The following is a 26,709-nucleotide window of genomic DNA, read 5'->3' as shown; positions in this document are numbered from 1 at the left end:
GTAGCTTTTCATTATATATAGTTTGCATAGGTGCAGGCATGGTTGTTTCAGCAAGTGTTTTGTGCTATACCCTCAGATCTTTTGAATAGATTCGGTAGACGGAAACTGAAAGAATCCCATCATGTACATGTAAGTGAATGTGTGCATATGTGTGTGTGTATCTCCTACCACCATTTGACAACCAGTATTTGTGTGTTTATGTACCCAGTTCAGCAAAAGGCATTGATAGGATAAATACCAGACTTAAAAAAAACAAAAAGTTCTGAAGTTGATTAATTCAACAATTCTTCAAGGCAGTGCTCTAGCATGGCCACAGTCTAATGATAACAAAAGATGAAAGATAACACACACATATACACACGCATTTTCTCTTTTACTTGTTTCAGTAATTTCACACTGGCCAGGACTTATTCTTTGTAAGCCTAGTACTCATTCTATTGGTCTCTTTTGCCAAACTACTATGTTACGGGTACGTAAACACACCAGCATCAGTTGTCAAGCAATGGTGGGGGGAAAACCACAGACACACAAACATATGCATATATATATGACGGGCTTCTTTCAGTTCTGTCTACCAAATCCACTCACGAGGCTTTGGTCGGCCCAAGGTTATAGTAGAAGACACTTATCCAAGGTGCCATGTAGTAGGATTGAACCTGGAACCATGTGGTTGGGAAACAAGCTTTTTACCACACAGCCATGCCTGGACCTATGTATGTATATATATAACAAAAATAACATTCTCCAAATTTGAAATGATATCATATTTAATAAAATAAACAAACAGGCACTGGAGTGACTGTGTGGTAAGTTGCTTGTTTACCAACCACATGGTTCTGGGTTCAGTCCCACCGCGTGGAACCTTGGGCAAGTGTCTTCTACTATAGCATCGGGCTGACCAAAGCCTTGTGAGTGGATTTGGGAGACGAAAACTGAAAGAAGCCTGTCATATATATATATATATATGTATATATATATGTGTGTGTGTGTATCTGTCCCCCCAACATCGCTTGACAACCGATGGTGTGTTTACGTTCCCGTCACTTAGCGGTTCAGCAAAAGAGACCGATAGAATAAGTACTAGGCTTACAAAGAATAAGTTCTGGGGTCGATTTGCTCAACTAAAGGCAGTGCTCCAGCATGGCTGCAGTCAAATGACTGAAACAAGTAAAAGAGTAAAGAGTAAACTTATCTGATCTGTTTGAAAAGTTTTATGCTGGTATTTTGATGTTGTAAATCTTTTAAAATGATGACTTATTGCAAAATAACTTCTAAGATTTTAATATAAAATGATATTAAAAATTATAAGCACCAATTATTTTTTATTGTAACTGGTGCTTCTGTCGTCTAATAGCATTAACTTACTGCTTGGGGAATCGGGGGTGGGGGTTATATTTATCATTTATTTTATTTCTCAATTGATGAACAATAACATTGATTAGTCATAGGTTTCTAATGAGCCAATCATTGATTCACAACATTTCAGAAGTAAAATGACAAAGGAATATAACTTGTTATAGGGATTTGATTTGTAAAATACCATCTTCATTCTAAACATTAATGTATTCATTTTGCAAGATTCTTGATGTGAAAATGTATGTTGAAACATGTATTGTTATAATTGGGGATGGTTATGTTTCTTTGTTTTTTTTAATATTTTTTGGGGCCAATTAGGTGCAGGAATGGCTGTGTGGTAAGTAGCTTGCTAACCAACCACATGGTTCTGGGTTCAGTCCCACTGTGTGACATCTTGGGCAAGTGTCTTCTGCTATAGCCCCGGGCCGACCAATGCCTTGTGAGTGGATTTGGTAGACGGAAACTGAAAGAAGCCTGTCGTATATATGTATATATATATATATATGTGTACGTATGTGTGTTTGTGTGCCTGTGTTTGTCCCCCCCAGCATTGCTTGACAACCGATGCTGGGGTGTTTACGTCCCCATCACTTAGCTGTTCGGCAAAAGAGACCGATAGAATAAGTACTGGGCTTACAAAGAATAAGTCCCGGGGTCGATTTGCTTGACTAAAGGTGGTGCTCCAGCATGGCCGCAGTCAAATGACTGAAACAAGTAAAAGAGTAAAAGAGAATTAAAAATATGCACTATTCATCGAGCCTTCCCACTATAATTTTTAGTTTATACATCTGTCTCAAAGTTCTTTTGTCATCTCTTGTCCTGCTTATTCCATTCTGTCCTTCTCAAGGACAAACTGGAATAAGCAAGACAAGAGAAGACACATGGGACAGAGTCACTAATGAGGTCACAAATTGTGTGACAAAAGAACCTGGACAGACATATAAATTAAAAATACTACAAATGAAAACTAAAGTGAAGATCAAATAAATAGTGTGTGTGTGTTTGACAAAAAAAAAAAAATTACCAGGCACAGGTGTGGCTGTATGGTAAGAAGCTTGCCTCCCAACACCATGGTTCCAGGTTCAGTCCCAGTGTGTGGCACATTGAGCAAATGTCTTCTACTACTTCTACTATAGTCTCAGATCGACCAAAGCTTTGTGAGTGGATTTGGTAAATGGAAACTGAAAGAAGCTTGTGTGTGTGTGTGTGTGTGTGTGTGTGTGTGTGTGTGTATGTATGTATGTATGTATGTATATATGTATGTGTGTGTGTCTTTGTGTCTGTGTTTGTCACCCCATCACCACTTGACAACTGGTATTGGTGTGTTTACATCTTTATAACTTAATGGTTTGGCAAAAGAGACTGATAGAATAAGTACTAGGCTTAAGAAATAAGTATTGGGGTCAATTTGTTTGATTAAAACCCTTCAAAGCAGTGCTCCAGCATGGCTGTAGTCAAATGACTGAAACAAGTAAAAGAATAAAAGGATCCCCAAGTACAACAACATTTTCATTCTTTTTCTATCAATACACATCAGAAACAACACACACACACACACACACACACACACACACATTGTTCCTACTCCCACCCATCCTTTCATCCCTGTCTATTCTATTTACCTCCTCAGCCATTTACAATAGCTCTGCATATATGAAGACTCTATAGAGTGGTGAGGACTCTTTAGCCCTATATAGCAGAAGGCCAGAGAGCTGTCCAAGTTCCAACTGTCTGTTTTAGTATGGTTTCTATGGCTAGATGCCCTTCCTCATGCCAACCACTTTAAAGTAGGCAGGGTACTTCTTATATGTTACTGGCATGGGTGCTTTTACATAGCACTAGTGTGAGTGGCACCAGCATGAATGCATATTTCGTGACGATGTATATATGCATTTGTGAGTGTATGTATGAGGCATTAGCACTGTTTCCATCTTCCAAATGTCATTTGAAAGGTATTGGCTCAATCTGTTGTTGTAGTAAAAGAAACTGTCCTAGGGTGCTTGCTATGTGATGGAACTGAACTCAGGACCACTTGATTGCAAATTAAGCTTCTTAACCATGCGGCCATACCTGTGCTTGTGTCGCAATACTTGAGCAGCAGGTGTCACAGAAGCGTCACTAATTGCATAGTTAAACAGGTAGCACAGGAAGGCGCTATACCCAATGACTAGCAAAGTAATATCCTCATTAACTGTTAAAAAGAAGACACTTGAGAGAGAAACATAAAATATATGGCCTAGATTATGAAAGTTATTGAAAGAATTATCGTGTAGCAAGAGTATTTACCATGACAAGGTCATTTTGAGATTTTGCAAAGGAAGAGAATCACCGTCTTCTTAATGAGACAAATACAAATGTACTCAGTTAACCCTTTAGCATTCAAATAACTCTGTCAAATGTAATACTTCTTTAATTACATTGTCTTGAATTAATTATGCATCATCTTGCAGCTTAGAAATTTCAATGTGATTATTTTTAGATTGACACTGCAGGGTAGGTATGAAAGGCCAGATCTGGCTGGTAAAAAATAAAGTTAGAATATTTAGGTCAGATATGACCAGTTTAAATGCTACAAAGTTATAAGTTATTCCATCTCACATTAGAGTAACTTTTAACTCTGTAGCATTTGTTAATTTGGAGAAGGTCTTTGATAATCTATCATACTCTATAGTCTGGTGAGTGCCAAGAAAACTGGAAAAAGATGAATGGCTTATGAGAGCTGTGTAAGCTAGCTCTTTGTGGAACTTGCTAACTCTTAGTGCATAAGTGTACATCAGCTCACAATTCTCAAGTCCCTTCTGTTTATTATAATTCTTATTTCTTTATTGCCCACAAAGGGCTAAATATAGAGGGGACAAACAAGGACAGACTGAGGGATTAAGTCGATTACATCAACCCCAGTGTGTAACTGGTACTTAATTTATAAACCCCCAAAAGAATGAAAGGCAAAGTCGACCTCGGTGGAATTTGAACTCAGAACGTAAGGGCAGACGAAATACTGCTAAGCATTTCGCCCGGAGTGCTAACGTTTCTGCCAGCTCGCCGCCTTATTTATTATAATTCTACAGCCATAACAAGTAATTTTAAAACTGGTGGTTAATGGGAACTTCTGTGTAATAATGGTTTCAAATTTTGGCACAAGGCCAGCAATCTCAGGAGAGGGGTTAAGTCGAAACTAGTTTTATAGATATTTCTTTCTTTTACATGCATTAACTTGTGTACACTGAACTATCCAAAACATTTGAGAAAGAAACCTATCCTATCTGTTTCTTGCAATAAATACATCTAAAGTAAAATTTTCCCATGGACCCTTAATCCTTTAGTATTCAAACAGGCTAGATCTAGCCTTTCATGCCTATCCTACAATGTCATTCTAAAAATATACAGTCACAACATCAAAATTTCAAAGCTAAGAGATAAGGAATGATTATTTGAAAACAATGTGAATGAATATGCATTACATTTGATGGAGTAATCTGAATGCTAAAGGGTTAATATACTACTGTAGATCCTTAATTTACTATTTTGCTTACAGGAAACCCCCAAAACCTAATATGGATCCGCTGCAGTCATATGGACCCTGGTTGAGAACCTCTGCTTTAACCCTTTCGTTACTGTATTTATTTTGAGATGTTCTGTGTTTCTTTCAATTACTTTAAATATAACAAAGAATTTAGTAAAATAAATTAGTTATCATTCAGCTTGTATTAGGAACATAAATTGTAACTAAGGTTTGGTGGAGGATTTTAATTGAAACCTTAAGAAAACCAGACATTTGTACAACAGAGCCGGTTTCAGCCGGGTTGGTAACAAAAGGGTTAAAGAAAGGCTATAACTTCAACTATGAAGTGACTGAAACCATGATAACTTGTTTCAGTCATTTGACTGTGGTCATGCTGGAGCACCACCTTTAGTTGAGCAAATCGACCCCAGAACTTATTCTTTGTAAGCCTAGTACTTATTCTATTGGTCTCTTTTGCCGAACTGCTAAGTTACAGGGATGTAAACACACTAGCATCGGTTGTCAAGCGATGTTGGGGGGACAAACACAGACACACAAACACATACACACACATACATATATATATATATATATACACACACACATATACAGGACGGGCTTCTTTCAGTTTCCGCCTACCAAATCCACTCACAAGGCTTTGGTCAACCCAAGGCTATAGTAGAAGACACTTGCCCAAGGTGCCACGCAGTGGGACTGAACCTGCAATCATGTGGTTCGTAAGCAAGCTACTTGCCACACAGCCACTCCTATGCCTATAGTGATAACAATGATAAAATTAGATACAAAATTCCTGATATTGTGATATGCAGTTGAATGGATTAAAAAGGAAAGCAATCAAGAAGAACATATGTACAATTTGGAAAAAAGGAAAAGAATAAAAGCAATTTAAAAACCTAATTTTATTGCTAGCATTTTACTATTTTGTTAATGGATGCATTAGATTGGACACTTTTATTGACATATATACGAAATTAAAGCTATGCCAGTTGTAATGTTAAAATATACAGATTCAGAAATCAAATCTAAATTCATTTGAAATCCAATGAAGACACATATACAAATATTTGTGTGTATGCAGGGAAAGCATTAAAGTATGCATACATCATGTGAGTATATTGGTTTGTATCAGTACAACAATATAAAAGTGTATTAATAGTGTATTAATGGCATATTATGCACACAAGCACACACACACACACACACACACACACACACACATAGTTGCAGGCATGGCTGTTTGATAAGAAGTTTGCATCTCAGTCCCACTTCATGGCACCTTGGGCAAGTGTTTTCTACTATAGCATCAGACCAACCATAGCCTTGTGAGTGGATTTGATAAATGGAAACTGAAAGAAGCCCATCATGTTTGTGTATGTGTGTGTATGCATGTCTTTGTGTCAGTGTTTGTTCCTCACCACCACTTTATGACTGGTGTTTGAGTGTTTACATCCTTTGTAACTTAGCATTTTGACAAAAAGAGACCAATGAAAACAAATACCTAGTTTTAAAAAGAAAAGATAACTATTGTGGTTGATTTGGTTAACTAAATCCTTTGAGATGATGCACCAGTATGGCCACAGTCCAATGAGTAGAACAAGCAAATAAAGATTAAAAGATTAAAATATATTACGTGACCAACAAGACTATCAGATGTTATACATCGCTGGTCACAATGTGTTTTGTATTGTTTTAGCTTTGGAATGATGCCACCCTGTTGGCTCGGCAAACAGGTTAACATTCTCCTGACTGGAAAGCTACTCCATTGTAGGGTTATCCATTTACAGCTGAGTGAACTGGAGCAATGTGAAATGAAGTGTTTTGCTCAAGAACACAATGTGCTGCTTGGTCTGGGAATTGAACTTGCAATCTAGCGATCGTGAATGCAGCACCCTAACCACTAGGCCACATGCCATCACATATAAATTTATGTACATACATACATATGTACACACACATCTACATACACATAAATATAAACATGCATATACATATATACATGCACATACATAAACATGCAAACATGGATATATATATACATGCACATACATAAACATGCAAACACACACACACACACACACACATATAAACATGCACATACATAAACATGTACATACATACACATATATGTATATATATATATATATATATATAATATATATATATGTATATATATATATATATATAATATCAACAAATTTGTGGTCATGTTCTCAAACAATAGAATGCATATTTCCATTCCATCAATATCTCCAGTTCTCTAATAGAATTTGCATTAAGCATTTCTTTAAAAATTTTTACTCCTTTATAGCGCTTAATGAAAATCTATCATTTTCTTTTCTTTTTTTATTCCATTTTTTTCTTTTATATTTTTACAAGACCCAGCCATTAAAAGATCTTTTATTTAGTGATTTAGTAAAATACAATAAAAATACTTCAATATGTATATTTAATGTAATTTCAAAGTTATAACAAAGAGAATTTATTTTGCCCCATTACAATTGGCTGCATGAGGTATAAGACTAATTTCCTCATATTTGTAAGCATCATCATCACCATCATTGTTTAACATCTACTATCCATGCTAGCAAGGGTTGAACGACTTGACTGAGGGCTGGCGAACCATATGGTTGCACCAGGCTCCAATCTTGATCTGGCAGAGTTTCTACAGCTGGATGCCCTTCCTAACGCCAACCACTATGAAAGTGTAGTGGGTGCTTTCACGTGCCACCGGCACGGGGGCCAGTCAGGCGGTACTAGCAATGACCTCGTTCGAATGTTTTTACATGTGCCACTGGCACAAGTGCCAGTTGCATTAATAAACTCTCTTAACTTTAGCATTTATTTATTTAGAATCAGACACAAACACATGCTTATACAATAGCTTATATATATTCATAAAGGCGCAGATATGGCTGTGTGGTAAGAAGCTTGCTTCCCTCTGTATGACAACTTGGGTAAGTGTCTTTTACTATAGCCCCAAGTTGACCAAAGCCTCGTGAATAAATTTGGTAGACAGAAAGAAGCCCATCATGTGTATGTGTGTGTGTGTTCATAACTGGGTTTGTCCCCCCACCTCACTTGATAACCGATGTTCATATCCCGATAATTTAACAGTTCAGCAAAAGGGACCAACAGACTAAGTGCCAGGTTTAAAAAAGAAGTACTGGAGTCAATCCATTTGACTAAAAATTCCTCAAGGCAGTGCACGACAGTCGAAAGACTGAAACAAGCAAAAAGGTAATTAAAAAAAACACACACACACACACACAATAATTTTGTTGACTTTGGTTGGACAGTGGATGGTCTTGTCAGGTAGTAGACTGTTAGCAGTACTGCTTATATGCATAGGCTGTTCTTATAGGTGAATGTATGAAGGTGCACGGCTCGGTGGCTAGAGCATTGGGCTTACAATTATGTGGATGTGAGTTCAATTCCTGAACCAGGCTGTGCGTTGTGTTCTTGAGCAAGACACTCTATTTCACATTGCTCCAGTTCACTCAGCTGTAGAAGTGAGTTGCTGTATCAACCTTTATCTTTCTCTTGAATGACATTGTTGGCATGGAGAAGAGAGTCTTATATGCATGGGTGACTTCTCGTCTTCCATAAACAACCTTGCCCGCATGCAAGGATAACCACGATTTTACTTAACTTGACGTGTCTTCACAAGCACTGCAACTTGCCAGAAGTCCTGGTCCCTTGACATCCTCTCTATGAGGCCCAATGTCAGAAAATCCTTTCTCACCACTTCTGAATGCTAAAAAGGTTAAACAGCCTTGTCACATCATATCCTTCTGACAGCATCTACTAACCGTTGAGTGCCCAAGTGCTTTCATAGATCAAACCTGCATGCATAGAGTAAGTGATATTATGAGAGATAAAAAGCAGCTCTTTACACGATAATCTCTCATTCACATTCAATGGTCCTCAAAATGATAAAGCCACCACAAAAAAAAAAAAAAAAGAAACCAAGTGTGCACACTAGTAGATCAGCTGTGCAGCAAAAATATCTCAGGTAAACTAATGAGAAGTCAGCAAGCTCTACATCCAGGCTGCATCTTTAAATTTATACCTGTGATTATTGGGTCACTTAGCTATGTAACTAATTATTACCTGAGCATTAATTTTGTGAAGTTGGACATCTCAAAACCAGGAAAGAAATGGTTAATTAAACAAATTATAACCAAAGCCATTAACAAAACAGGAAAAATATGTAAAACATTGAAGTTTAGCCAGTAGTAGCAGCATTGCATATATCTCATAGAATATAGAACCTTATACAGAATAGTATGCAAATACACACGTGCACAAACACTATATATATATATATATATATATATATATATATATATATATATAATATATATATATATATTTCTTTATTGCCCACAAGGGGCTAAACATAGAGGGGACAAACAAGGACAGACAAAGGGATTAAGTCGATTACATCGACCCCCACCCCACCCCACCCAGTGCGAAACTGGTACTTTATTTATCGACCCCAAAAGGATGAAAGGTAAAGTCGACCTCGGCAGAATTTGAACTCAGAACGTAACGACAGACGAAATACCGCTAAGCATTTCGCCCGGCGTGCTAACGAGTCTGCCAGCACACCGCCTTATATATATATATATGATTGCCTAGTTGGTGTTGTCTAAATGGCAATGAAAGATTCTTATCTCTTCTCTGGATTGGAAACTGGCTCTTACTGTACTGGTGAGAAATTTTTAAAAACACACACACACACACACAAGTAGTAATGTTTCACTGGCCAGAGATTGTTCTAAATGCAGCTTTATTGAATAAAAAGTAAATATAAAATAAAATAAAAAACAGAAAATGATTTCATATCAATATAAGTGATTAGGCCTAACAGTTGAAGGAATATTTCATGAAGCATGGGTGGAGAAGAGATAGAAGAATATACATATATATATATATATATATATATATATATATATATAACATATATATATATACATATACACACATATATATATATACACATACACACACACATATATATATATATATACATACACACACACACACACACACACCACACACACACACACATATATATATATATATATATATATATAAGGAGTGAGAGAGAGGGAGAGAGGAAGTAAGAGCATGAACAGTAAAGCAGTTGGAAGGGTGATAGGGAAAAAATGTAAGAAAGGAAACAGAAAGGAAGATAAAGAGAAACAGAGAAATATATTGACATGCTTGCATATGAGTGTGTATGCATGTGTATGAGTGTGTGTGTGTGTATGTGTGTGTGTGTGTGTGTGTGTTGTGTGTGTGTGTGTGTGTGTGTGTGTCTAAGAGAGAGGGAGAGCACCAAACTACACACTTTAGAGACTTAGCTTTTTGATCAGTTACTTCCCACAGCTATTGCTTTCTAACTCATTCTCTTTCTCTCTCTCTTTCTCTTTCTCTTTCAAAGAATAAAAAAAATAAATAAATATCTCAACACACAATTTCATCATTATTTATAGCTCTGTCTTTTCATGCTCACTTAAAATTAGATGGGCAAGATCAATCACATAATGCTGTATAATGTAGAAAAAATATCATGGAGCTGGTGGTGGTGGTGGGAAGAGTGGGGGGGAGGCAGCGTAGTTAAAATTAAACATAGATTCATCATTGTAAGATGAATTTTAACTCTAAATGGCCAACCAGGAGACAACTATATGAACATGGAGTTGGTCAAACCTTTGAGGTCTCTATGGTCTTGTCTTCCATTAACCTTTCGGAGATGAAGACAACCACTGGGTCAATATAACAAAATACGAATGAATAACAAATACTGTATATATTTGCACATAGGTTGCATCAGGGTATAGGTTGCACCCTTAGTTTGGGGTTGTCAAAGTAGGTATTTGTGATTGACTTGTAGATAGGTTACCCTATAATCTGGGAAATTACATGGCCCTATTTAATGTAAATATAACTAATATTTGGTAAAAAGTAGGTATTTTTGGTAAATAATATCGAATTCTTTTATTCTTTTACTACTTTACTTGTTTCAGTCAGTTGACTGTAGCCATGCTGGAGCACTGCCTTAAAAGGTCTTTTAGTCAAACATATCAACCCCAGGACTTATTCTTTGTAAGCTTAGTGCTTATTCTAACAGTCTCTTTTGCTGAACTGCTTATATTACAGGGACATAAATACACCAATGCCAGTCATCAAGCGATGATGGGGAGACAAACAGAGACATAGAGACACACAGACACATATACATGATGGGATTCTTTCAGTTTCCATCAACCAAATCTATTCACAAGGCTTTGGCTGGCCCGAGGCTACAGCAGAAGACGCTCGCCCAAGGTGCCATACAGTGGGTTAAAAAACAAAGCAAAAAAATCTACAGCCATACCTGCACCTGTAGTTAAATATATTTTCATATTAAGATCCTTCCCCTTCTCTAATCCTCCCTTTTTCTTTGTTCCTTCAAAACTCCCTTCCCCAAAAGTGATTACTCTTTGACTCTCTCCACCACCACCCTCTCACAACTATAAATCTATTCTTCTTCACATCATACTTTACCCTCTCTCATCACCTTACTTAAAGTCATCACTCTCTCTCTCTCTCTCTTCTATTCTCTTTCAATTATAGAGGGTTTCTTTAGGCCCTTTATCTTTCAAGCTACAAGGTGAACTCCCTAGTGCTGGCACCCCCCAAAAATGCCCCAGTACACTATGTAAAGAGGTTGGCATCAAGAAGGGCATCCAAGCATAAATGCCATGTTAGAAGAGACATTGGAACATGACACATTCTTTTCACTAGCTGGATCCATGTCAGCATGGGGAAGGAATGTTAAACGAAGATAATCAATTAAGTCAATTAAAAAATGCATAATACTAAAATAAAAAATTTTAAAAAACCACTTGGTACTTCCGGTGCCAATTACTGAAATTGTTCCTGTTGCTACTGCTGTCATTGGTCAGGTTGAAATAGTCTGTGGCACAAAGGAAGACAGTTGAATGTCTAGTCATAATTAATCAGTCCAGTGCTACAGATATACAGATACATGTCAACATTTTAGCTTTGGATGGAAAGATTTTGATAACTGTTTTAGCTTGAACACTGTGTCTTTATAGAGAAGTAGGTAGTTCTAAAATTTAAGACATAGAACATGTGGTCCTTATTTTCAAGATAATAAAAGTCTATTGAATGAAAACTTAGTTTCTACAATGAGCAGATTGAGTTCCCTTACTGACTCAAGTATTGTATTAATAGTTAAAAAAAAAGTATGTATTTCACTGAGTGGGTGGTTTACAAGATTTAGTTGTCCAGCTTGAAGAGGAGACAAGTAGAGCATTGTCAACTGAAACCACACCATGAAAGAACATATCTAACATAATCAAGACTGAATTTACAAAGACAGTGTTTTTTTCAGAGGAAGAAACACTGAGCCCTGAACAAGGCTTCAATACACACACATCCTATATTAAATATTGCTTTCATATTCAGGATGGTTCCACTCATCACAATCATTTGGATGGCATATAAAAAAAAAATGAGATTCTTTGGTTGTCAGATCTACATGCTCCCTTCAGGAGTTATAATCTTCCAAAATATTTTGGAGAAAAGCAAGAAATAATCTCTTATTTAGAACTATTTATTTCTTTCAAATGCTTTATGGGATGAATGCCTAATCTCTATATATATAAACGGCAAAATGTCTGTGTGTCCATCCATTATACAAATCCACACTTTTTCAGTTAGAGGGCTCACACTTTCTATGGTCATTTAAAACCGTCCAAGGGTGGTTGTGCACATCTTTACATTTCCCCAGTCACCCCGCAAAGCCATTAAAAAATCAATAGAAGTGACATTTTTGTGGATTTTTAATCCAAAATCCAATCAAAATGCCCGAAACTTGACACACCAATTGAATGCCAGCTAGCTCTATGTGATTGGTTGGAGATTTGGACAGTACTCGCGTTTATGTGTGCACGCACACAGCTGTATATGCAGGCACTAGCACTATGACTCGGCGTTGCTGGGTCATAGTACTAGTATTTATATAAATGTAAACAAGCTTGGTTTTGGATATGTTGTATTGGGGGAGAAAAAAAACTATTTTTAATTAAAAAGTTTTCTTAAAGATCAGAATTCATTTATTTTACTGATTTGCTCAAATTATATAAAAAGAAACCCTGTTCAATAGAAATTACGATATCTAAAAGACAGCTGAAAGGTGATGTCACACAATATGACACTTTGACCAACAAGCAGTGAATAATTGAAACAAAAATGCACCAATTTTAGAGATCTTTCACTGAAAGTTTCCGTCAATACTAAACAATAATTTAAAATGGACAAACCATACTTGAAAGAAAGACAAAATAATGGATGGTATTTGTACATTTTCAATAGTACAATTAAAAATTTAACTTCATTCTTTATTTGCCAACACAGACAAACACTAGACCCCTGGTGTGTGTGTGTGAATGCGTGAATATATACATTGTTTGTGTGATGTAATGTCTGTGTGTGTATGTATGTCTGCAGGACTAAATACTGATTGTAAACATGTGACTGGGTTTGATCTAATGTCATTAGGATAGAGTTCATGAATTAGAAATTAGATCCCAGATGGTTGTGAGATAATTGGTAGACATACAAGATGTTAATCAAATCGCTATAATCACATACCAGATTTTCCCAATTAAATTTTATCTTTTTGTTCACATGGTATGCAATTACATACAAAAGTAGCAAAAGAAAAAATAATATTCAACAAAAGCAATAGAATCTTTTTTTATTCAAGCTTTTAAAATGAAACAAGCTAATAGGGTTATTTGTGCTTAAACTTTTCTATCAAGGTTACGTAACAGAATGTGATATAAACAAATTAGACAGGATATCTGATTTTTGAGATTCTCTATGAAGCTTACACAGCAGAACCAGCTGTAAACTAATTAGTTGTGTAGCCTTGGCTCTCAACACATGGGGACAAAGACACTTTTGGTCCCTTTCTCCCAACCCTAATTAACAGGCATGATAGGCTAGAGAAAATTTTGTGGCCCCTCACATCTGCACTCAGGGTATAACTGCTCCTTCCTTGCCTCTTCTTGCTATGCTTCAGAAACTTACTATCTAACTGTATCAAGATTTTGTTAAAAAGTCAAACTTAATAAAACAAATAATAATAATAAATAAATGCGCCCTTTTAAAGCCTAAACAGGCTCATGGGCCCGGTTTCCCGGTTTCAATGGCGTATGTGTTCTCCAGCTGGACGGGGCACCAGTCCATCGCAGCGTTACTCATTTTTGCCAGCTGAGTGGATTGGAGCAATGTGAAATGAAGTGTTTTGCTCAAGAACACAACGCATCGCCCGGTCCAGGAATCGAAACCACAATCTTACAATCATGATGCTGACACCCTAACCACTAAACCACGTGCCTCCACAATAAAACAAATAAACCCAAATAATTCCTAATCATGAAAACAATTACCTTTTTACTTTTTACTTGTTTCAGTCATTAGATTGCGACCACCCTGGGGCATCACCTTGAAGAATTTCTAGTTGAATGAACTGACCTCAGTACTTTTTTTTCAAGCCAAGTACTTATTCTATTGATCTCTTATGCTGAGCCACCGAGTTACAGGGCCGTAAACACACCAACACCGGTTGTCAAGTGGTGGCAGAGGACAAACACACACACATACACAATGGAATACTTTCAGTTTCTGTCTACCAAATCCACTCATAAGGCTTTGGTTGGCCTGAGGCTATAGTAGAAGACATTTGCCCAAGGTGCCATGCAGTGAGACTGAACCTGGAGCCATGTGGTTAGGAAGCAAGCTTCTTACTACACAGCCACACTTGTGCCTATCTGTAAATTTCTGCACTCAATAAGAGATTCTCTATGCAATTGCTTGACCAGACAGAAAGAGCAGTCACATTCCTTTCAAACTACACTTTGTCATTTTAAGAAAAAGAATGACATGTTCACTAAATGCAGTCCTGGAAACACTAAAATAAAACGAGACAATCATCCCTAAAATGTATTTGATCATGGATCTACTTGTTCTCAGAGTTGACCTGAGTCAAACAACAACCTTCACCCTTTAACATTTAAACTAGCCTTATTTGGCCAAAATATTCTTCCTGCTTCATGTTCAAACTGGCTAGTTCCAGCCTTTCACACCTATCCCACAATGTTAGCCAATATATAAATTTATATAGTCACTTCATCATCATCGTTTAACGTCTGCTTTTCATGCTAGCATGGGTTGGACGATTTGACTGAGGGCTGGCAAACCAGATGGTTGCACCAGGCTTCAATCTTGATCTGGCAGAGTTTCTACAGCAGGATGCCCTTCCTAGTGCCAACCACTCCGAGAGTGTAGTGGGTGCTTTATAAATATGAACAAACATTTGTTTTTTTATAAGTTTTTTTTTTATAAGAAATGTGTATTGTAAGATAATGATAATTATTTTCCAACACAGAGACAACATTCAAACAGTTATGGCTGTTTGATGACACAATTTTTCTGCTTTGTAAGAGTAATTTACCAAGTGTTTCTGCTGTTTTAATGGCATCTCTGCATTTGAAAATAAATCATCATCTTATTTGTATCTTACAATACAGTCACTTATTCAAAATCTCTTAGCTACAATATTAATGCATGATGAATTCAAAGCAATGTGAACAAATAAGCATTACATTTTATTGAATACTCTGAATGTTAAAGGGTTAATTAAGTTGTTATCATTATGTTGCAGCAGAAAGGTAACCATAATAGTTTTGTGTTAATAAGGATTTAGAATTATTGCTCAATGAAATTGGGAGTCTCAAAGATTGTGCAGATGCTGTTCTTTATAGTTTAATTTTGCTCGCTAAACCAGATTTATAGCTGGTGTTGGCTCTAGCTGTCTCGTAAAATAAAGGATTAAATCAGATGACAAGAAACTCACAATGAAGTGGCAATTTGTTTGAGTGAATTTTAGAACAAGCTGAATATTTAGCTGACTTTTTCTCTCCTATCAAGATACTTTCTGATAAATTATAAGTACTTATGAAAATATGTGTCAACATGTATGAAATGTATATAAATGTGTTTGTGTGTAAGTATGTGTTTATGGATAAGTACAAGTTTGTGTATATGTGTAAGTACTTGTATATAAGTACATATGCATGTGTCTGAGAGGGTGTACATGTGTGAGAGTGTAGATTTGTGTGTGAGAGAAAGTGTGTGTATGTGAGTATATATATATATATATATATATATATATATATATATATATATATACACACATATACATACACACACACAAGTATGTGTGAGTATGCAGGTGTGTGTGCACGTGTGCATAAATATGTATGTGTCTGTGTATGGGTGTGTGAAATGGGTATGTATATGCATGAATGTATGAGTGTGTATATGAGTATAAGCTCGTGTGTGTTTCTAAAGAGCATAAGCAAGTGTGTGTATGTATGTAATGCTTGAACATGTGTGAGCAGAAAGAAAATAATCAAATTTGAATTTTTAGTTTGGCACATACTTTATAAACATGAAATTATTATTCAAAAAAATAATTTAATATCAAAAGATTGTGATAGGAAGTGTTTATAAAACATGTTTTATAAACACTTTCGCCACATTTTGGCTATAACGATCAGGTTGTATATTTGAAAATATCTAACTACTACATTCAAATAGAGTTACTGATTACTGAGTTAATAAAGTGCTTTAAAAACGAAATGAATTAGAAAAGTTAATTACTCAAAAGTGTCATCTGAATGAAAAAACAACAGTCAAGTTAGTGTTAAGATGTTTAATGCCATGAGCAATGTCACCATAATAGTGTGGGACACCAAACACATCAAGGTGAGTGATACAACTCTAAGGGAAAATGAGGCTGTGATAGGAGCAAAAATTAACCAGGTGAGAAGTCACTGGTCCTGCAGTATGGTATTTCAAGTGGCAGGTCCAAGCTATTCAACAGGGTTGCAGGACACTGGATAGACAAATAGTGCTCAGGGTTAGGTCTAATCCAGATCTTCAGGTGGACAAGAACTAGAAAGAGGTAACTAGCAGGGTGGCTAGTCTTACTCAGAAATGAACTGAGCAAAAAGCATCTCTGAAAGGTCAGGTGGAGGTGGCACATACATCACATCCACAATAGGCGGCGAGCTGGCAGAAATGTTAGCACGCCAGGCGAAAAGCGTAGCCGTATTTCGTCTGTCGTTACGTTCCGAGTTCAAATTCCGCCGAGGTCGACTTTGCCTTTCATCCTTTCAGGGTCAAAAAATAAAGTACTGGTTATGCACTGGGGTCGATGTAATCGACTTAATCCCTTTGTCTGTCTTTGTTTGTCCCCTCTATGTTTAGCCCCTTGTGGATAATAAAGAAATACATACATCACATCCATCACCAGCTATTGCCTGACTGCTGTGCCATGCTCTGTTCCATGGGTGAACAGAATGGAGTGCTTGCTCTTCTGCTTTCTGTAGTGGGGATATGTTCTACATGCCAGATGGTTCACTTGCTGCCAGCATCCACTGTAATGATGTGCAAATATGTGCTGAGGCTACATTTCCAGTTAGAAAATTCCTATTTTTAAATCTCACAATGTGAGATATTCAGCATCAGTACTTTGTAGTAAAGATTGTTTACCAACACAACATGGCAGTCCTGGTTTAGGACTAATGTAGCTGTAATTTAGCCCCGGGAGACATTGCCTCCGGCTAGCTATATGACACAATCTGTTTGAAAGTATAAAGGACACAGATCGTGTTGTATAGCCAGCTGGAGATGATGTCTCCTGAAGCTAAATTACATCCCTATCTCTTTATTATCCACAAGGGGCTAAACATAAAGGGGACAAACAAGGACAGACATAGGTATTAAGTCGATTACATCGACCCCAGTGCGTAACTGGTACTTAATTTATCGACCCCGAAAGGATGAAAGGCAAAGTCGACCTCGGCGGAATTTGAACTCAGAACGTAGCGGCAGACAAAATACCGCTCAGCATTTCGTCCGGCGCGCTAACGTTTCTGCCAGCTCGCCACCTAAATTACAGCAACATTAGTCCTGTTATTTTGGCAAACAATTTTTATTACATTTCCAGTGTTTCCTCAATGCTGAGCAGGTGTGGTAGCTGTTTGCTAGATGTACTTTCCCACAGCCTATCTCTTTGACAAACATGGATGTAACATTGACTGAGGCACCTAAATTACTGTCAGGTGCTCACAGCTCACTGTCAATCAGGCAATGCAATTAGCAGATGCTCAGGGCAAAGGTGTCCTTAGGAAACTGACTGTCTTTTCTGGATGGCTTTAGGAAGGGACACAGTGCGAGACAAATTTGAACTTATTGAATTACAGCTACAATAATCCACAAAGTTTTCAGTCACCCAATTTCACTCAAGGCTTGTGGCAAAAGACACTTGTCTAAGACACTTGTCTAAGATGTCATGCACTGGAATCGACTCAGGAAGCTTATAATTGAGGATCAAATTTCTTAACCACTCAACCATAACTGTGCATTTCACTGACTTTTCCAGTAGCAGTAGTAGTAGCAGTAGCAGCACTACTATGCTGTCTAAGACTGGGTTCTTGGAATTGCTTCTGCAATAAGATGGTAATTACTTGTCTGGGCTTTTACTTAATTACTGCATTCAAGACATTCATTATCATAAAAATAACATCTACTTTTCCATGGTTGCATGTTGAAGTAAATTTTCTATGGCTGGATGCCCTTCTAGTCACGAATTCTGTTTTCAGGCAAGGTCCCCATGACTAAACATGGAAGATTGGAAATAAAGGACATTGTCTGTATGACAGCAACATTTGATTACACCTCTCATGTGATATCAAAGCAAAAAGACAATAACACACACATCAGAGGTTTCTTTCAGTTTCTGTCAACTAAATCCATTGCCAAGGCTTTGTTAGGTCTGGGGATAATGGCTTCAAATTTTGGCACAAAGCCAGTCATTTTAGGGGTGGGGGTAATTGATTATATTCATCCCAGTATTCAAATGAAAGGCAAAGTCGACCTCAGTAGAAATTAAACTCAGAACGTAAAAATGGATGAAATGCTCCTAAACAATTTGTTCAGTGTGCCAATGATTCTGCTACCTTGCTGCATTAATGATATAATAATAGATTTATATATTGGCACAAGGCCAGCAATTTTAGGGAAGGGACTAAGTTGATTATATTGACCTTAGTACTCACCTGGTAATTATTTTATTGACCCTGAAAGGATGGAAGTGCAAAGTTGACCTCGGCAGAATTTGAACACAGAATGTAAAGACAAATGCAATGCCACGAAGCATTTTGCCCAGCATGCTAATAATTCTGTCTGCCAGCCCATCACTTTTAATGGTTTCAAATTTTGGCACAAGGCCAGCAGGTTTGGGAAAGAGCTTAATTGATTGAATTGACCCCAGTGTTCAACAGGTACTTAATTAATCGACCTTGAAAGGATGAGAGACAAAGTCAACCTTGGTGGAATCTGAGTTGAAAATGTAAAGATGGATGAAATGCCAGTAAGCATTTTGTTCAGTGTGCTAATGATTCTGCTAGTTTGCTGCCGTAAGGCGCAGGAGTGGCTGTGTGGTAAGTAGCTTGCTTACTAACCACATGGTTCGGGGTTCAGTCCCACTGCGTGGCACTTTGGGCAGTGTCTTCTACTATAGCCTCGGGCCGACCAAAGCCTTGTGAGTGGATTTGGTAGACAGAAACTGAAAGAAACCCATCGTATATATGTATATGTATATATATATATATGTGTGTGTGTATGTGCGTGTGTGTGTTTGTGTGTCTGTGTTTGTGCCCACCAACATCGCTTGACAACTGATGCTGGTGAGTTTACGTCTCCGTAACTTGGCGGTTCAGCAAAAGAGACCAATAAAATAAGAACTAGGCTTACAAAGAATAAGACCTGGGGTCAATTTGCTTGACTAAAGGCAGTGCTCCAGCATGACCACAGTCAAATGACTGAAACCAGTAAAAGAGTAACGATAATAATAAGTCTTTCTACTATAGGCACAAGACCTGGATTTTGTGGGGAGGTACTCAACTGGTACTTAATTTATTGACCCTGAAATGATGAAAGGCAAAAGTCGACCTCAGTGGAAGTTGAACCCAGAACGTGGCAGCAGATGAAATACCGCTAAGCATTTCACCCGGCGTGCTAATGATTCTGCCAGCTTGCTACGACAACAAACTCAATAACAGAGCAATGAAAACAAATGAATACAAAAATGAGCAGATTTAGAAAACATTTATTTCCTTCTTGTTACAGAGAACTGCCAAATAAATCACTCAATATTCATTTGCAACAGTATTCCTTTGGATAATGCTTCCCTTTTCTCATGAGGCATCTTGCTTTTTTTTTGTGTGTATACAGAATTGCAAACAGAAGTAAATCTGAATAATTGTATTGATGTGTGACAATGTACTTTTATCTAAGACAAGAAAATCTAATCACACCGTATACACTTAGGATTGTTGGCAGAGTTTAGAGCTAACATCAAGAAATAAAACATGATAAGAATAGACAAGAGTCTAAATCATACATTACATGGTGCATATTTCTGTCTTTTTCTCACCATAGATCAATTAAGAATATCCAGGCCGTGTGATGAAATAAAACATGCCTTTTTTTGTATCATTGTTTTGTTGGTTAGGTAACTATTGATTCATGAAGGAAGCTACAGTTATCTGAATACTGTATTTATTCATGTATGATATGTAAACCTAATTTAGGGCAATGAAAACCAGGGAAAATAATCTATTTCATGTATAATAATGCACTGAGACTTTTTCCAGCACTTTATTTTTTTGTTTCTTACTTTCTATTATTTATTTATTTACTTGTTTATTCATCTAGACAGACAGACAAACAGACAGACACATTCATTATTTTAGGAATTTTCTATGCAACCATGGACTATATATTCAAGGTTTTTTTTAAAAACAACTAGTTATTCTTACATGTTTTTCAAGAAAGGGATCTCTTATTTCACACATCTTTGGTGGCACAAAACCAATGAACAATATGTTGACGGGGGGAGGGGGGTAACAACATCACCACTAGCAGCTCGGTGATTTATGGGCAAGGGACACACACACACATGTACACTATCCTTTTGATTTTATTTTAATTTAGATTCAGACAAAACCAGCTATGGCTCTGAATACAAATATCTTGTTTTCATAAGTTTTGAATTAAAATCTTCCACCAAACCTTAGTCACAATTTATGTTCCTAACACTAGCTTAATGATAACTAAAGTTATTTTACTAAATTCTTTGTTATATTTAAAGTAATTGAAAGAAACACAGAGCATCTCAACAGAAATACAGTAACAAAAGGGTTAATTATGACAATGTTATTTTATTGAGTCCTTCATCCTTTTCAAAATTTATTGAAACAAAAGCAGTGTATTTCAATAAAAATATAACAAAAGGTCTCTGAAACTTTGCTGGTCAATAATCAGAGTATCCCATCAAGCCCTACTTTGCAACTGTTGTCGCAAAAGAGTAATAGGTGGAACAGTTTCATGCACACATCATCTCCATTTTCTTAGTACAACATAAAATAGAAGCAGTGCCATTATTGGAATAAGATATATTTTTTATTGTTTCGTTTTTGGATTTGCTTTGCAAGATTCTTTATATGAGTTTGTGTGTTGAAGCATATTCTGTTGTGTCTGGGGAGAGTCATTTTCTTTTTGTGCCTTATAATATAACACTCATCGGTAAAATTTCCACTTTTTTTTCTTATTTTTTATTTTCCTAAAATTTTTGTTGCGTCTTGAAACCTTTTCAATAGTTTTGACTCAAAACTATTGAAAAGGTTGCAAGATGCAATGAAAATTTTAGGAGAAAAAAAAAAGAAAAAAAAGGGGAAATTTTACCAGTGAGTGTGTTATATTATAAAGCACAAAAAGAAAATAACTCTCCCCAGAAACAACAGAATATTATTTATTGCTTAGAATGGAAATGTCAATAGTAGTAGTTCAAAATACACTCTTTGTGCACCAAGCTGTACTTTGCAAATATTCTATGGTACAATCGCTTTGGGTAAAGCAAATCACTCAGCTTGCCTATCTGCTTGTCTGTCTGCGTAGCTGCAAAATAGGTGTTTCTTTCATTCCATAATTAATCTATGCTAACGCAGAAAAATGAATATCCTGCTGCTAAAAATAATATAAAAAAGGATAAAAAAAACTACGAGATGCATGTTAGTTCGGTAACTCTATCAGTTCTTAATGTTAAACATGTTTGAAATTGGAAAGAGATAAAATTAATCAGTAAACTTGCTAATTTAATTTTTTGTTTCCATCTCATAGAAAGTTCTTTCACAGATCTATTTATAAATCCTAATGGATATTATCTGTATGTCACCACGTCAGCATTATTTTATCAACTGATATACAAAAAGCAAATAATATACTTTACAAATGGCCAACAGTAAACTGTACATTCATAAGAATACAAAACATTATCTTTTAACTTGATGGTACAGAGGGCTTAGCTGGAATTTGAGAGGTGCAGGGTTCGATTCCCAGTGGAAGCTTGCTGGCCATTTTTTCCCATCTTTTGTAAGTTGTTTTCACAGCCTTCCTGTGTTTGAGAACTCCCTTTATTTTCTGTAGAATACTGACACACTCAGGGCCTATAAGTTTGTTTACAAAATGTTCTCATTATTAATTGGAAGATGATAAGTCGGTGAGCTGACAGAATTGTTAGCACATTCGTCTTTACGTTCTGAGTTCAAGTTCTACTGAGGTTGACTTTGCCTTGCGTCCTTTCAGTGTCAATAAATTAAGTACCAGTGAAACACTGGGGTTGATATAATCGACTAGTCCCCTCCCCCAAATTTCAGGCTTTATGCCTATAGTAGAAAAGATTATTGATTGGAAAATGTAAGGCAGTAAGCGAGTAGAATCATCAGTATGCCGGGCAAAATGCTTCATCCTTGCAGGGTCGATAAAATAAGGACCAATTGAGTACTGGGATCGATATAATCAACTTGCTCCCTCCCCTGATATTACTAGCCTTGTGCCAAAATTTGAAATCAAATCTTTTTTTTTATGACCAGGATATCAGATGTTGCTACACATCGCTGGTCACAATGCGCTTCACATTGTTTTAGCCTTCAAATGACGCCACCCTGCTGGCTAAGCGAGCAGGCCAACAGAAGAAAGAGTGAGAGAAAGTTGTGGCGAAGGAGTACAGCAGGGATCGCCACCACCCACTTCCAGAGCCTTGTGGAGCTTTAGGTGTTTTCGCTCAATAAACGCTCACAATGCCCGGTCTGGGAATCGAAACCGCAAGTCTGCTGCCCTAACCACTGGGCCAGTGCACCTCCACTAAATCATTATTAATTGGAAGATATCAATTTTTTGGGATCCGATTTCTAATGAAATACAATATCTATACTTCTCAATTAATTTTGAAAATAATCAAACTTTGGTGGGGGGGGGGGTCACATTATTAAGATGGTGACCTGACAGAATGGTTAGCATATCGAACAAAATGCTAAGCATCATTTCTACAGGCTCTTCATGTTGTGAGTTCAAATACCATCGACTTTGCCTTTGATTCTTTTCAGGTAAATAAAATAAGTACCAGCTGAGTACTGGGGTCCAAGTAATTGGATAACAGCCTTTTGCCCTAAAATTTCAGATTTTGTGCCTATGGTAGAAAGAATTATTAAGCTAGTGTTTAGAACATAAATCAACAAGAGGTTTTTACATCAAATTGAGATGTGAGGTTTTTATTTAAAATCTGATTTTTGTTTTTTTTTTAATGGTACAAAGCTATATCAACTGGGTTGGTTTCAAAAGGGTGGCCTATCAGTCATGACTATAAATGTCAACTTAAATAAGGGTTTGTTGATGAAGGGATGAAGGGAACATACTGGTTCATTCACATTTGTGGAAAAGAAAAAATTTTATGAACCAATTAGCCAATCTATAAAGAGAGAATAGGAAGAAAGTGTAGAAGAGTTAGCTAAAATATCAGCTTTACAGTTACTGAGAGGAAGTTGAGTAACTGTGAAGTCAAGTTACTTTTGACATTGGCTTCCTGTCCACTAACACAATAGAGAAGAGTAATTGTATTAATAAACTGGAAATATGTGCAATTAATAACGATGATGATGGTGGTATTGATAGTAGTGCTGGTGATGATACAATTTATAACATCAAAAAAATTAAATTTTCTTTTACAAAATAGATGTTTTTTTTCTCTTAACAATTAATTCTTTATGACAAATAAAAGTTTAAAAGAAATTACTTATATTTTTATCTGCTGATTAGTCACAATTCATAAGATAAGCAATTCAATAAAACAAACATTATTACAAATTGTCTGAAATTTTATTTATTTTTATTTTAACCTTTTATGAAATGTTTCATACAACCCTATTTGAGAGGAGGTCAAGCTTCCCGTAAAATTATAGCTTCATTTGTAAGATTCAAGAATCAACAGGAAATAACAGCTGTTTGAGAAAGCAGTTTTGAAGAAATAACTAAGTAGAGTGTTTTAATTTAACAGACTTAATGAATGCATGAAATTCGAGATGCATGCAGAATACACTAAATATAGCAGAAACTTATCAAACCTTGAGGATTAGTTTATGCACACTACTATTTAATATTGTATGGCATGTTAAGGCAGTGAGCTGGTAGAATTATTAGCACGCCGGGCAAAAGAATTAGTGGCATTTCGTCGACCTCTGCATTCTGAATACAAATTCTGCTGAGGTCAACTTTGCTTTTCATCTTTCAGCATTGATAATAATAAGTGGGGTCGATGTAATTGACTTACCCTCACCTGCTGAACCAGCTGGCCTTGTGCCAAAACCTGAAAGCAATATTGTATGGCTTGTTAACAAAATATTTCAATATCTCCAAAACACATCAACTAAGAAGAAAAAAATTTTCAGGTTTTTTTAATCACAATAAATTAACTAAGACTAAATACAATCTATCTTCATGTGAGTCTGCTCTGTTCCAAATTCATAAAGTGATCAGAGGTTTTTGTTTTCTCCCCTCTACGTTATAGAACTATTTCAGCATCTTGAGTTCTCACTTCAAATTCTGATGAAGTTAACTTTGCCTCTTGCACTTCCAGTGTTCATAAATAAAGTGCCAGTCTAGGTTAACTGGCAAAAAACCCACCCTCCACAACAGAGTTGAAATCCTAAAATCAAGGTGCTATATAAAAAAAGCATTATTTCTTTTTCTTCATAGTCTTTTTAAATGAGTGTTACAGTAATACAAGTCTGTTCCCAAACTAATGTGATGTTCAACAGATGAACCATTTTCATAGCCTCAAGTCTTTTGAGAGCACCTGCCTTGGTTCTATGAAACAAACTTCCTGTTTTGAAGTGATTTAACTCTTTAGCATTTAAACCAAACATATTTGGTACAAAATTTTATATCCATTTTATATTCAAATCAGCCAAATTTGGCCTCTTACTTGTACCTAACAATGTCATTCAAAACATAAGCAATTACATCATTTAAATCTCGAAGCTACACAATAATGCATGATTAATTCAAATCAATGTGAATAAATATGTATTACATTTGACAGAGTAATCTGAATGCTACAGGGTTAAATTAAAACCTCTCATTAAATTTTCATGCTGGTTTATGTTCCAAACACCAGCTTAACAATGAAAAGTTATTTGGTTAAATTCTTCTTTATTTTCAAAATTTGAAATAAAGGCGATGTGCGTCGATAGAAATTTGGTAACAAAAGATTGATGCAATAGGTCTGAAGAGTTTGCAGAGAAATGAAGTGGACAGGAGCTGTTAGGTTAGATATGTGATGTCAAACTGCCCATAAGGCAAAGCACAAATAAACTGAGGAAGAAGTGGTGATGTTAGATTCCAGGAATGTTAGCTTCATAGAGAAACGATGAAACATTGCAATAGACACAAATATGTTGTAGAGAAAATATACGCCATCGTAGAGAAGGTGGGCATTTGATCTTTTACTTATTGCAGTCATTAGACTGTGACCATGCTGGGGCACTGCCTTTAAGAGTTTTTAGTCAAATGAATTGGCCCCAGTACTTATTCTAACAGTCGCTTTTGCTGAACCACAAGTTGTCAATCACTGGTGGAGGGACAAAGACACATACACATGACAGTCCTCTTTCAGTTTCTGTCTACCAAATCCATCCATAAGGCTTTGGTTACCCCTAGGCTATAGTAGAAGACACTTGCCCAAGGTGCCATGCAGTGGGGCTGAACTTGGAACCGTGAGGTTGGGAAAAAACTTTTTATCACACAGGAAACGCCTACTAAAAATAGCAATCAAATTTCCCTCAAATCACATACTACTGTCTTAAAACAAAAAGTACACACTGGATAATGGATCTAAGATACACAATGCTGAAAAAGAATGAAAGTGCCAAGGCTTGATTGTACTTTGATCAGAGGTTTCTGTTTGGTCAGGGCTGACCTGAGGCTAAACGACGTATTATGACATTGATGATGTTTCAAACCATAACCTCATTTAGAATGAAAGCTATTTCTTTCTTGCTTAAGTGTTATAATGGCTTCTATTTTAAGGTACTTTAATGTTATAGCTAAGCCTCAAACTATTTAAAATGTAGCTGGTCAAACAAAAAAGCACTGAAAATATTTAAAAACAACAAACAAAAAATAACCTAGCAAAACACAAAAAGCAATTTCTTTTATTACATTTTCACTCATCCCACTGAAATGCTTTTATAGGTAAAATTCCCAGGCCAATATTTTTAGGCATTTCAGAGCTATATTGCAAATAGACAACAAAATCGTGGAATGCTAGCTAACTTACTTCT

The 26,709-nt window shown here is 36.4% G+C and overlaps 1 protein-coding gene across 3 annotated transcripts in view; it reads right to left on the bottom strand.

The window, feature by feature from the left end:
- LOC115218760 (protein neuralized) overlaps positions 1-26,709 on the bottom strand; it is a 466,873-nt gene that overhangs the window by 237,767 nt on the left and 202,397 nt on the right. Inside the window, exon 2 of one of the 3 annotated variants that reach the window (XM_029788680.2) lies at positions 24,699-24,734. The exons of 1 other annotated variant lie outside the window; for it this stretch is intronic. In XM_029788680.2, coding sequence (XP_029644540.1) covers positions 24,699-24,734 — 36 coding nt within the window. The remainder of the gene's footprint in view (positions 1-24,698; positions 24,735-26,709) is intronic. One more of the 3 variants, XM_029788681.2, reaches the window with a different exon arrangement.

This window comes from Octopus sinensis, linkage group LG14 (assembly GCF_006345805.1).
Source record: "Octopus sinensis linkage group LG14, ASM634580v1, whole genome shotgun sequence".
Lineage (NCBI taxonomy): Eukaryota > Metazoa > Mollusca > Cephalopoda > Octopoda > Octopodidae > Octopus > Octopus sinensis.
This window is presented reverse-complemented; position numbering and strand designations above follow the sequence as displayed.